The 13,341-nt window shown below is 36.8% G+C and overlaps 1 protein-coding gene across 2 annotated transcripts in view; it reads right to left on the bottom strand.

The window, feature by feature from the left end:
* Nucleotides 1-13,341, bottom strand: part of ADAM9 (ADAM metallopeptidase domain 9) — a 145,100-nt gene that overhangs the window by 61,885 nt on the left and 69,874 nt on the right. For both annotated transcript variants that reach the window (XR_013555062.1, XM_078445536.1), the window contains exons 13-14: nt 7,010-7,102; nt 5,846-6,041 (exon numbers count right to left, since the gene is read on the bottom strand). Coding sequence is in view for 1 of the 2 variants with exons in the window: in XM_078445536.1 (XP_078301662.1) it covers nt 5,846-6,041; nt 7,010-7,102 (289 nt within the window). In the remaining variant the exon portion in view is untranslated. The remainder of the gene's footprint in view (nt 1-5,845; nt 6,042-7,009; nt 7,103-13,341) is intronic.

Here is a 13,341-nt window from a genome sequence, read left to right as displayed (position 1 = left end):
GAGTCTGGTCAAAGTCAACATCTCTACCTTCAGAGAAATCCAGCACAGTACTCATGACTGATCTTAACTGAGAAGAAACAAAAATAAAAATAGAAAATTTGGGTCTCCATTCGTTTTCTATCCTTTCTTTTCCTTTCCTTTCCTTTCTCTCCCTCCCTTGCTTTCCCTCCTTTCCTCATTAAATATGTATCAATCCCCTACTAAGTGTCCCACATCCTGGTAAATAATGGATATAGTTTACCAGTACCTCTCTGAAGAGAAACAGAACAGCTCCTATTATTAAGTCTCTGTTTTCTCAAAGACAAGCCTCAATCAACATATGGTGCTCACTTATTTCATTCACTTGAATGCAATGTTGTTGCTGTTCCTACTGACTCAGGACAGAAATGGAAGAAGATGGGAAAACAAGAATCCAGTATGATCCTGGCATAAACACATCACTGCCAATTATCAAACAAAGAAATCTGCCTAGTTATGCTGAAAGCACCCATTTCCTTGGGAACCTCAATCACTTTAACTTAAGGAAGGAAACATAAGAGGCAATACAACATATACTATCACTGCAGGAATACTGCTAGCATCATTGTGTAATCAAAATAAAGCTGACTAAAAATTAGTAACACGGGGCACCTGGGTGGCTCAGTCAGTTAAGCGTCTGACTTCAGCTCAGGTCATGATCTCACGACTTGTGGGTTCAAGTCCCGCATCGGGCTCTGTGCTGACAGCTCAGAGCCTGGAGCCTGCTTCAGATTCTGTGTCTCCCTCTCTCTCTGCCCCTCCCCTGCTCATGCTCTGTCTCTCTCTCTCTCTCTCTCTCTCTCTCAAAAATAAATGAACATTAAAAAAAATTTTTTTTTTCATTAACAACACAAGAAACAACAGGTGTTGGTGAGGATGTGAAGAAAGGGGAACATTTTTTCATTGTTGGAGGGAGTGCAAACTGGTACAGCCACGCTGGAAAACAGTATGGAGGTTTCTCAAAAAGTTAAAAATAGAACCACCCTACAACCCAGCAAGCACTACTAGGTGTTTATCCAAATACAAAAATACAAATTTTTTAAATACAAAAATACAGATTAAAGGGGTACATGCACCCTGATGTTTATAGCAGCATTATCAACAATAGCCAAAATATGCAAAGATCCCAAATGTCAATCGACTGATGAATGGATAAAGAAGATGTGGTGTGTGTGTGTATACATATACATATGTGTACATATGTGTACATACATACATATGTATATACAACACATGTATACATACATACACACATGTATACATACATACATACACACACATACACTGGAATATTAGCCATCAAAAAGAATGAAATCTTGCCATCTGCAACAATGTGGATGGAGCTAGAGTGCATTATAAGTGAAATAAGCCAGTCAGAGAAAGACAAGTACCATATGATTTCACTCATATGTGGAATTTAAGAAACAAAACAGATGAGGATATGGGAAGGGAAAAAAAAAAGAAAGAAAAAGAAAGAGGGAAACAAACCATTAAGAGACTCTTAAGAGAGAACAAACTGAGGGTTGATGGAGGCAGGTGGGTAGGAGATGGGCTAAATGGGTGATAGGTATTAAGGAGGGCACTTGTTATGATGAGCACTGGGTGTTATATGTAAGTGATGAATTACTGAATTCTACTCCTGAAACCAATACTGCACTGTATGTTATGTAACTAGAATTTAAATAAAAATTTGAAAAGAAAAATATAAATAAAAGAGAGAATGGTTTCTAACCCAACAACAATAAAAGTAATAATAAAGCTGACTACCCATGGTGCCATGCCTCAGTGTAAACTTGCCATGGTTTTTTCACCAGAACTACTACATAGCAGCTACTTGATATCCTTTTTGCATAATGAACAGCAAAGTCAAAGGAGCAATTAGAAAAGTCTGACTTGTACAGACCTACGGCATTAGTTAGTTGATCACAGTGTTCCTAGAAATAAAAAGAGAGGAAGCCCACCAGCAAATTCTTACTACATCTCTATAAGAAGAAAAGTTCGAGGTCAAATGAACAAAAGACTAACCTGAATCAAAAAAAATCATGGGCCCTCAATTGATTCTCAGACCTGAGTCATATTTTTAGACCCAGAACCCCTTAAATGAAGAAGAGGTAGAACCCTGATATGCTGCCAAAAATGTTTGCTGTCAATCTTTCTCCCATCCATCCCCAACAGGACCTAAGGCCTTTTACCAGGGTAACTGAACATTGCAGAAAAGTAATCAGACCTCTCAGAGACTACGAGACACTATCTCCGAACTGACATTGCTTCCAGGAGATCCAAAACATCATGGTGGCCTACAAGTCAGAGTAGGGAGCTATGGAGGTCAGGTGGTCAATGGAGTTTCAGCTCAGGTTGTCCTCACAGTGGGCCCAGTGCATCCCTGAACCCATTCTGTGGCTATTTCCCCAGTTCAAGAATGCATGACTGGAACAGACATAATCAACAGCTAGCAGAATCCCTACACTGGCTCCCTGACCTGTGGAGTCAGGGCTATTATGGTGGGAAAGGCCAAGCGGAAGCCACTAGAACACCCACTACCTAGGAAAACAGTAAACCAAAAGTAATACCACAATCCAGAAGGTACTGCAGAGATCAATACCACCATTAAGGACTAGAAAGATAAAGATACTCCAATTCAGCTAAGCTATTTGGCCTGTGCAGAAGACAGAACTTGGAGAACAACAGTGGACTGTCATAAGCTTAAACAGCTGGTAAGTGTAATTGCTGCTGTAGCCACTGAGGTTTTACTGCTTGAGCAAATTCACATATTTCCCGGCATCTGGTATGCAGCTATTGAACAGGCAGATACTATTTTCTCCACACTGGTCAATAAGGATGACCAGAAGCAGTTTGCTTTCAGTTGGCACTGTCCTCTCTCAAGGGTATAGCAACTCTTCAGCCCTACATCATAATTTAGTTTGCAGGGATCTTAACTGCCTTTCCCTTCTACAAGATTATCAAAAGATATGTCCTCATGGGAAAAACACATGAAGATATTTGTGTCCCATGTGAACACTCACCAAAAAGTGACCTCAGCAGAGGAGAATTTTAATAGTCAAATGAATAGGATGACCTATTCTTTGGATACCAGTCAACCTGTCTTCCCCATCATCCCTGTCATCTCCCAATGGGGACAAGAGCAAGGGGCCATAGTGACAGGGATGGAGATTATACATAAGCTAAACAACATGCACTTCCACTCATCAAAAACAACTGGGCTATGGCCACTATTGGGTGCCCAATCTGCCAACAGCAGAGACCAATTCTGAGTCCTCAATATGACAGCCAGCCTCCTGGTTGTAGGTTTATGACACTGGACCTTTTCCATCATGGAAGAATACGAATTTTATTTTTATTGGAATAGACACTTGATTAGACAAGGACTGCTTTGCCTGGATGGAATTCTTCTGCCCAAACTACCATCCATTGATTGACAGACTGTCTTTAACCACCATCATGGTATATAGCACATAGATTTGCTTCTCATCAAAGAACTCACCTCACAGCAAATGAAATGTGGCAAGGGGTACAGGCTCATGGAATTCTCTGGTCTTACCACATCTCCTACCATCCAGAAGTTGCTAGTTTGACAGAATAATGGAAGGCCTTTTGAAGACTCTGTTACAGCACCAACTAGGTGGCAATGCCTTATAGGAAGGGGCAAAGTTCTCCAGAGGGTTGTGTATGTTCTGAATCAGCATCCAATATATGGTGCTGTTTCTACCACAGCCAGGATTCACCGGTCCAGGAATCATGAGGCAGAAGTAAAAGTGCCACTGCTATTTCTCCTAGTGACCCTCTGGCAAAATTTTGGCTTCCTCTTCCCACAACCTTCTGACTTAGAGTCTAAATTCCAAAGAGAGGAGTGCTTCCATCAGAAGACACAACAATGATTCCGCTGAGAGCTGGAATTGAAGACCACTAGCTAGCCATTTTACACTCCTCATGCCTCTGAATGGACAGGCAATGAAAGGAGTCACTGTGCTGGCTATGGGGACTGATCTTGACAACCACGGGGAACTGCTATTGCACAATGGAGGGGAGGAAGAGTATGTGTGTAATACAGGAGAGCCCCGAAGGTGCCTCTTAGTATTACTGTGCCCTGTGATTAAGGTCAACGGAAAACTACAGCAACTCAATCCAGGCTGGACTACAAACGGCCCAGAGCCTTCAAGAATGAAGGTTTGGGTCACTCCACAGGTAAAAAGCCACAACCAACTGAGGTGCTTGCTGAAGACAAAGGGTATGTGGAATGGATAATGAAGAAGGTTGTTAAAACTACCAGCTGTGACCACATGATCAGTTACAGAAACTAGGACTTTAATGGCCATATATATTTCTTCCTTTTTGTTATTAATATATTTGTGATTATATATAGATCAGAGGTTCCCACAACTCCCTTCCTAGGTTTGATTAACCTGCTAGAGCAGCTCACAGAACTCAGGGAGGCATTTGATTTACTAGATTACTGATTTATTATAAAAGGATATAACTCAGGAAAAGCCAGATGGAAGAGATCCATAGGGCGAGGTATGGGGAAAGGGACTAGAAGCTTCTATTCCCTCTCTAAGTGCAACACTTTCCGAGAATATACACCTACATCTTCACCAAGCTGGAAGTTCTCAGAACCCTATCCTTGGGTTGTTATAGAGGCTCATTACATAGATGGGATTAATTAAATCATAGGCCATTAGTGATTAACTCATCCTCTAGCCGCTCTCCCTCCACAGAGGTGGGGAACTTAAAGTTTCAACCCTCTAACCCTCTAACCGTGAGGTTGGTTCCCTGGGCAACCAGTTCCCATCCTTGAGTTACCTCTGAGCTTTCCAAAAGTCACTTTGTTAACATATCAAGAGACACACTTCTAGCTCTCAAAACTTAGGAAATTCCAAGGGTTTTAGGAGTTTGATGCCAGGAAAGGAATGAAGATCAAGTATAGTTTTCTAATTATAAATCACAGTATCACAAGAGTCCTCGATGCTTTAACTAAAATCATACTTAATCCATATTAAAAGGATGGAGAATGCAAAAAGATCATGAATATGATGGGAGTTGACAAGGGTTGAAAGAATTCTAAATTCTCATCTTCGGTAGTGAGAAATTAGTAGTTAATGCCTAGAATGTAAAAATTAAAAAGTAGCATTACCAAGAGATTATCTAAAGACCTGGAACAAGTAACAAAATAATCAGCTAGAAAAGGTGAAAAGTGGTTGCCCCAAGGGATGGGGATTTTATGTGGGAGCACGCTTTTTCATAAAACCTCATAAAAAAATTGGCTCTTTAATCTATGTGTACGTGTAACTTTGACAAAAATGAAAATTTTAAATAGAGAAAACAGGAAAAACTTTTAAACATCTGAAATATCTATCAGTGAGGGAATGGATTCCACTTATATAATAGAGTACTCTAATGCACTAAAATCTAAATGCATCAACATATTGCTATTGTAATCAAACATATCAAAAACATTTTCAGTGAGCAATGAAAGTAGCAGACCCATATGTACATCCTCTTATTATTTACATGAAATTATTAAAACTAGAACATGATACTAAGTAAATGTATATTTACTTATTTTGTTTATATACATAGAATAGAAAGGTGATAAAAAGGACAGGGAGTAAAAGCAAAAATCACCAACTGAATTTCTATATATCAAATTCATGATCAGCACTACTTATGGAGAAGGAAGGAGGGAGATAGGACAGGGGAGAGAAAACAAGAGAACTTCACTTGTATCAATAATGTTTTCTTTCCATTTTTAAAAACGGACGCAAATAAATGAATAAAATAAAGGCCATTGATTATAATTAAAATGTCTTACTTGAGCCAAAGATGACTTGGCACTGAGCATCGTAATACTGGCACACACCATTGTAGCAATAGGCTTTGTTACTCTGGCAAGCATAGCCATTCTGAATAAAAACGTCTGGCTGACAGAACTGAGATGAACCATTGCAATATTCTGGAACATCACATTCATTAGTTTTTCCTCGGCATAAAGTACCTCCTGGAAGGAACTAGGGTAATAAGATTCAAATTAAACAGGAATATCAAGACAATCCCCACAAACTGATCAAATTTGAAGCCACAGTATTTATGTCTATAAAACATCTAGCAACAACAAAAGATTAGATAACCCAATAGAAGTACGAACAAAGGCCAGTAACAGGCAACCCATAAAAGTCATGAAATACGGAAAATGAAAAAATGTAACTTTACCGATAGCCAAAAGAAATACAAATTAAATAAAACTTTAAAAGCACTTTACACCTATCAGACTAACCAGTATTGGACTCACCAATGATGTCACAGCACATATTTGATTACATTGTTGGTAGAAGTACAGACCAATATATTTGTGGAAGGTATATAAAATGTGTGTCACAATTTTTAACATACATACTCTGTCCCAGCAATTCCACTTATAGACAAAAATTAGAAGCAACCTAAACATCCATTAGTTGAGTAAATAAAGAAATTATGTAATCGCCTCATAAAACAGCACTAACTATACAACCATGTAGAACTAATTATATGAATAGATAAAATCTACGGTATGCTACTGAAAAAAGCAGTAGTAAAAATAAACGTATCTGTGTTCACACACATACACTCACACATACACACATGCATTCACTTTTGTATAGGAAAAAGTACTTAACAAATTATCAACGATGGCTACCTGAGGAAGGTAAAATGATGCCTTTTACTCTGTACTTTCTATATTTGGCATTTGTGAATTATTTATAAAAAAACATAGGTTATTCTTAAAATCAGAAAAAAAGTTTCTACTTAGAAAAAAGTCTCGTGAGACCGCTTGTTATAAAAAGAATGTAATTCAAAACTGCAAACAAGTGGCATAAAATTTTTCATAGAATCATGTAATAAAAATAGTGCTCTCTTACAGATCAGAAAAAAAAAATTTTTACATATGCATGTTTTGCTTTTTTCTACTTTTTTTTCCAAATAGGGAGGAACTCCTTACCCAACAGTCTTTACAACAGTCACCGTATGCACATTCAGCAAATGATTTAAGTTTACAAGTACTTCCTTCACAACAAGGGTCCGATTCACACTCCTGTGAAGAGTAAATGACTATCAATAAAGAAAGGACTTACTGTCATCAATATTCATTAACAAAGGTCTTATCTTAAAGTCTAAAATCTTCTTTCTAACCAAGCTACAGCCATGATTCTCTGGAAAATCACTTACTACCTTCTGAAGTTTTCATAACTCTTTGGCTACAACTATTTAAAGCTCAACATATTTCAAAGGAATGAAATCATACAGAGTATGTGTCTGTGTCTTCTGGGACTGGGAGAACAAGATACCACAGACTGGTGGCTTCAACAACAGAAACTTAATATCTCACAGTTCTGCAGGCTAGATGTCCAAACTCAAAGTTCCTGCCAATTCGGTTTCTGGTGAGGAAATTCTTCCTAGCTTGCAGAGAGCTGCCTTCTCTAACATGGCCTCTCTTCAGTGTGTATGTTCCGAGAGAAAGAGAGCGAGAGAGTGTGCAAGCAAGCTCTCAGATGTCTCTCTATAAAAACACTAACTCAGGGTGCCTGGGTGGCTCGGTTGAGTACCCATCTCTTGGTTTCAACTCAGGTCATCATCTTACAATTCATGAGTTCAAGCCCAGCACCGGGCTTCCTGCTGTCAACGCAGAGCCCACTTCGAATCTTCTGTTCCCCTCTCTCTGCCCCTCCCCTGCTCGCTGGCTTACTCTCTCTCTCTCAAAAATAAACATTAAAAAAAAAAAAAAAAAAAAGCACTAACCCTGTCAGATCAGGACCCCCTCCTTTTGATCTCATTTAACTTTAATTACTTACCTAAAGCCCCATCTCCAGACACAGCTACCCTGGTGGGTAGGGCTTCAACATATGAATTTGGGGGAGGAGGTTACAAATATTTAGTCCTAACAGTCTGCATAATCATCACCAAAAATTAAGCATCCGTGAATGCATTTCTCTTCATACTCAGGAACTAACTTGTCTATTGAGTAGGTCTTCACCTCATGTAGACATTCTTTTTATCTTGCCTGCCTTGTCTCACCCTACTTTGAGCCACCATGGCTCTCCATTGCACCACCACCCATGCCCCACAACCTCCCACCCACAGAGACATCTCTTCTATGTTTCAGCTAATGTGTTCAGGTCTGAATTGTTTGAGAGAGAAGAAGGATGGAGAAATAACAATACACAGGAAAGAAGGAGGAGGAGAAGAAGGGGGAGCCAAGGAAACAAGCTTTCTTTAATTTTTGAAGAATATGTGTCCTATGTATGGAACTCTAGGTTGTCAGTTTCTTCCATTTAGAACAGTAAATATACTGTTCTATTATCTCTGGCCCTTATTGCTTCAGGGGAAAAAAATCATCTATCATTCATATCTTTGTCCCCGTTTTCTATTGGCTTCTTTCATTACTTTCTGTTTATCTCAGCACTTTGATTACAATATACCTGAGTGAATTTTCTTTGCAATGATTCTGACTTGGGTTCACTTTGGAATTGTAAGTCAATATTTTTCCCTAAATTAGGGGATTTTTCAGCCATTATTTCTTTTATTTTTTATCTCATTCTCAGTGTCCTGAAATTTCACTAATAGTTACATTAGATTACTTGATATCTCCTAGTGTCCCTGATACTCTGCTCATTTTTCTTTAATCTTTCTATTTGTTCTTTAGTTTGGATTTTTTTTTTTGGGGGGGGGGTGGTCAGCTTCATGTTCATTGACTCTCTTCTGCCATATTAGCCTGCTTTTAACTCTAGCCAGTGAAACTTTCATTATTGGTTTTTAGTTCTATAATTTCTATTTGGTTATAATTTAAATTTCTAAGATCTTTACTCACAAAGAACATATTTTTCTTTAATTCTTTGATGATAAATAGTGGAACATAATTCATAGCAGCTTTATTTTTAACAGCAAAATGTTAAAAAAAAAAAAAAAAAAACCCAAATGCCCTTTAAAAGGTGAATGATTAAACAAACTCTGCATGGTTATACTACAGTTAACAAATGGTTAACCATGGTTAAACATGTTAAACAAACTCTAGGCAGGACCTCTCAGCTGGTAGAAAGACCAACAGAAACATTATTCTAAGTTCTCTACAGTTAAATCCATCCAATGGAACAATACTCAGCAATAAAAAGGAATGAAATATTAATACATACAACAATCTAGATTGACCTCAAAGGCATTATGTTTAGTGAAAAAAGTCACTCTCGAAAGTATATATTTTATGATTCCATTTTTTAACATTACTGAAATGGCAAAACTACACATGGAGAACAGATAAGAGGTAGCCAGGGGAAGAAGGGATCAGACTAGAGTTGGGAGTAGGTACAGATACAAAGAGGTAGCAGCAAGGAGGATTTTTTATGATGATAGAACAGTTCTCTGTGTTAATTGGGGTGGTGTTTACAGAAATCAATAAATGGGATAAAATTGCATAAAACTACACAAATACACACATACACAAATGTGGTTAAAAATGGTGAAAACTGGAGTTGCCTGGTGTCTCAGTCAGTTAAATGTCCAACTCTTGATTTTGGCTCAGATCATGATCTTCACAGTCATGAGCTCGAGCCCCTCCTTAAGGAGCTTAAGATTCTCTCAAGAAATTTAATTTAATTTAATTTAATTTAATTTAATTTAATTTAATTTAATTTAAAATGGTGAAAACTCAATAAAGTCTTTAATCTAGTTAATGCATCAGTGTCAGTGTCCTAGTTTTTATATTGCACAATAGCTACATAAGATGTCACCTCTGAGGGAAACTGGGTGAAAATATATGGAGCTCTTTGCACTGTTTTTACAACTTCCTGTCAGTTTATAATTATTTCATAATAAAAATTTAAAAATAAATGAAATATAATTTAAATCTTGTACCATACAAAAGAATTATATAAAGTTGAAATAGATCATAGTTCTAAATGTAAAACCTAAAATTAAAAGGCTTGTAGGAGAAAACTTTTGCAACTTTAGATTAGACAAAGATTCCTTAAATGTAACACCAAAAAAAACATAACCCATAAAAAACACAGCTAGGGTGATTAAAGATAATCTACAGACTGGGAGAAAATATCTGCAAATCATATATCTGATAAAAGACTTGTATCCAGAATATATGAGGTACTCTCAAACCTCAAAAATAAGAAAACTACCCGGGGCGCCTGGGTGGCTCAGTCGGTTAAGCGGCCGACTTCGGCTCAGGTCATGATCTCACGGTCAGTGAGTTCAAGCCCCGCGTCGGGCTCTGTGCTGACAGCTCAGAGCCTGGAGCCTGTTTCAGATTCTGTGTCTCCCTCTCTCTGACCCTCCCCCGTTCATGCTCTGTCTCTGTCTCAAAAATAAATAAACGTTAAAAAAAAAATTTTTTTTAATAAATAAATAAATAAATAAAAATAAGAAAACTACCCAATTTTCAAAATGGGGAAGAAAGCTGAACAGACAAATCATCAAAAAAGATATACAGATGGCAAATAAGCACATGAAAACATGTTCAACATTACTAGTCACTAAGGAAATGCAAATTAAAACCTCAGTGATGGACTACTTCACCCTTAATAGAATGGCTACAACTGAACAGATTAACCATATGAAGTGTTGGCCAGGGTGTGAAAGAACGACAACTCTCATGGTGATAGTGTGGATGTAAAATGGTACAAACACTTTGGAAAACAGTTTGAAATTTTCTTGAAAAGTTATACACCTATCATATGACTCAGTCACTCCACTCCTAGGTATTTACCCAAGAGAAATGAAAACAGAAGTCCATATGAAGACTTGTATGTGAATGTTCACAGAAGCTTTATCTGTTAATAGCCAAAGACTGGAAATAGCCCAAATGAACATGAACAGAAGAAAAGATAAACCAACTGTGGCATATCCATACTACTCAATGATAAACAACAATAAGGAATGAGCTACTGACACAGTAGCAATATGGATGAATCTCAAAATAATTATGCTGAGAGAATGGAGCTAGGCAAAAAAAAAGAGTCATTCTATGAAATTCTAGGAAATGCACCCTGATGTATAATGACAGAAAGGAGATCGGTGATTGCCTGAGGATAGGGGAAAAGAAGGGGTGGGAAGAAAGGATTACCAAGGGTCACAAAGAACTTTTTGGGATAATTACATGTTTAATATCTTGATCATGGTGATAGTTTCATACATGTATACATGTGTCAAAACTTACCAACCTGTATGTTTTAAACATGTGCAGTCTATTGTTGACCAAGTGTTCACAATTGCACATTTCTTACTCTTTTCTCTATCTTGACCAAACTTAACTAAGGCTTCTCTCTTTCCTATAGGCCTCTGAGCTCTGCTTGTCCCTACAGAAAAAGTGGAGCACCCCTACCTTATCAGCTTCTCCTGGAAATCAGCTGACCACAAAGAACACTATCAGACCGGTCATTTCCCCTTGCTTATCTAACTTCCTCTTAAAAGATTCTGTTTACCTCTACTTCCCCCACCTTGACCCTTTAAAAGAAAAGCCTTTTCTTATTTGATTTTGAGATGCTTCCAGATTTTTCAGATCAGGGCACTGTCCTTGTTACAATAGTCTTTATTCTGAATAAAGCCTTTCATTATCTAAGACCAAGTTTGTTTGTTTTTTAACATTGTATTCAATTACACTTCAATAAAGCTGTTAAATTGTTTCAAAAACACTGTGTAAGACAGATGGCTTCATAAAAGATTAAAGAATGAATAAATAGACTGCAAGGAATTTTGTTTATGATAAAAGTATAATTTTAAATGATTATGTAATAACTGATCACAAGTGGATAAAAGTTAATACCCTAGCTTATTCCACATGACCCCTCCAATTAAAAAGCTAAAAGAAAAATTTTCAATTAAAAAATACTAAAAGAAATTATGGAGGGGTTATGCTGATAATCTTGAAATAGGAGTACTACAAGCCTAGTCAAAATACAAACTTCAGAAAATCTTAAGGAAAAAAATTGATAAATCTTCCTTCATTTAAATTTCAAATTTCAACCTAATAAAATACACCATATGAAAAGCTAAATATCAAGAGTGAACCTAAGGCAAACCAAGAAACAGACTCTTTACTATAGAGAACAAACTGATGGTTACCAGAGGGGAGGTGGGTGGAGGGGGGATGATAAAGGTGATGGGGATTATGGAGGGCACCTGTGAGGAGCACAGAGTGTTGTATGAAAGTGATGAATCTCTACATTTTACACCTGAAACTAATATTAACTAACTAAACTAACTAGTTAGTTTAAAATTTAAACTAGTTTAATTAAAATTAACTAAACTAATATTAACTAACTGCAATTTAAATAAAAACTTAAAAAATAAATGAACAGAAAAGGAAATCAAAAGAAAAATTGTAAACTAAAAAAGAATTAATAAAACACAAAATAGAAATGAACTAAAAATTATAACTAAAAAGTACAGACTGGGGGGAAAAAAAGAGTAAACTCTAATGTAAACTTTGGGTGATAATGATGTGTCCGTGCAGTCCTCAACTGTAACAACTGTACCTGGGCTGCAGGATAAGGAAGGGCTGTGTGTGTAGTGGTATATGGGGACTCTCAGTACTTTCCATTCCATTTTTCTGTGACCCTAAAACTGATCTAAAAGATAAAGTTGAATAATTTTTTAAAAGCTAAATGGTAAGCTATAGAGGAGCAATATTAAAACATATACCAAACAAAAGACTGCCCACAATACATGAGTTCCTAAAAATCAATTTCAAAGAATGACTAACCCAACAGAAAAATTGACAAGGAATGTAAAATGGTAATTCTTAGGGAGAAAAAAAATATGTATATAGTCTCCAAACATATGAAAAGGTTAAAAACTGAAACAATATCTTCTTACTTTTCACCCATCAAAATTAAGAAAAAATTTATCATTCTTTGCTGGCAAGATTACACAGGGTACTGAATGCCATGATACACCATCAGTATAAGTGCAAATTGACACAGCCTTTTTGTAGGAAATTTCATAACCACTAATAAAATTTTAAAGCACATAACTCTTCAATTCAGTAATTCTACCTTTATGTAATTATCTTAGAGAAATACTTGTATATATGCACATGGGATGTGTATAAGGATGTACTGTTTGCAACAGGAAAATATTAATTACAATAAGTAAATGTCCATTAATGGTCCATTATGGTTCAAGAAATCATAGAACATTCTTTATAGGAATACTAATTACAGTAGATTAAAGGGTAGATTAAAGGATTATGCCTACATGAGGTAATGACATGGAAAAATCTCTAAGACACAGTAATGGGGAAAAAATCTGCATACAATATATTGTCTGATT

Source organism: Panthera onca, chromosome B1 (assembly GCF_046562875.1).
Source record: "Panthera onca isolate mPanOnc1 chromosome B1, mPanOnc1 haplotype 2, whole genome shotgun sequence".
Lineage (NCBI taxonomy): Eukaryota > Metazoa > Chordata > Mammalia > Carnivora > Felidae > Panthera > Panthera onca.
Note: the sequence above shows the minus strand (reverse complement) of the source record. Positions and strands in the feature narration are given on the sequence as shown.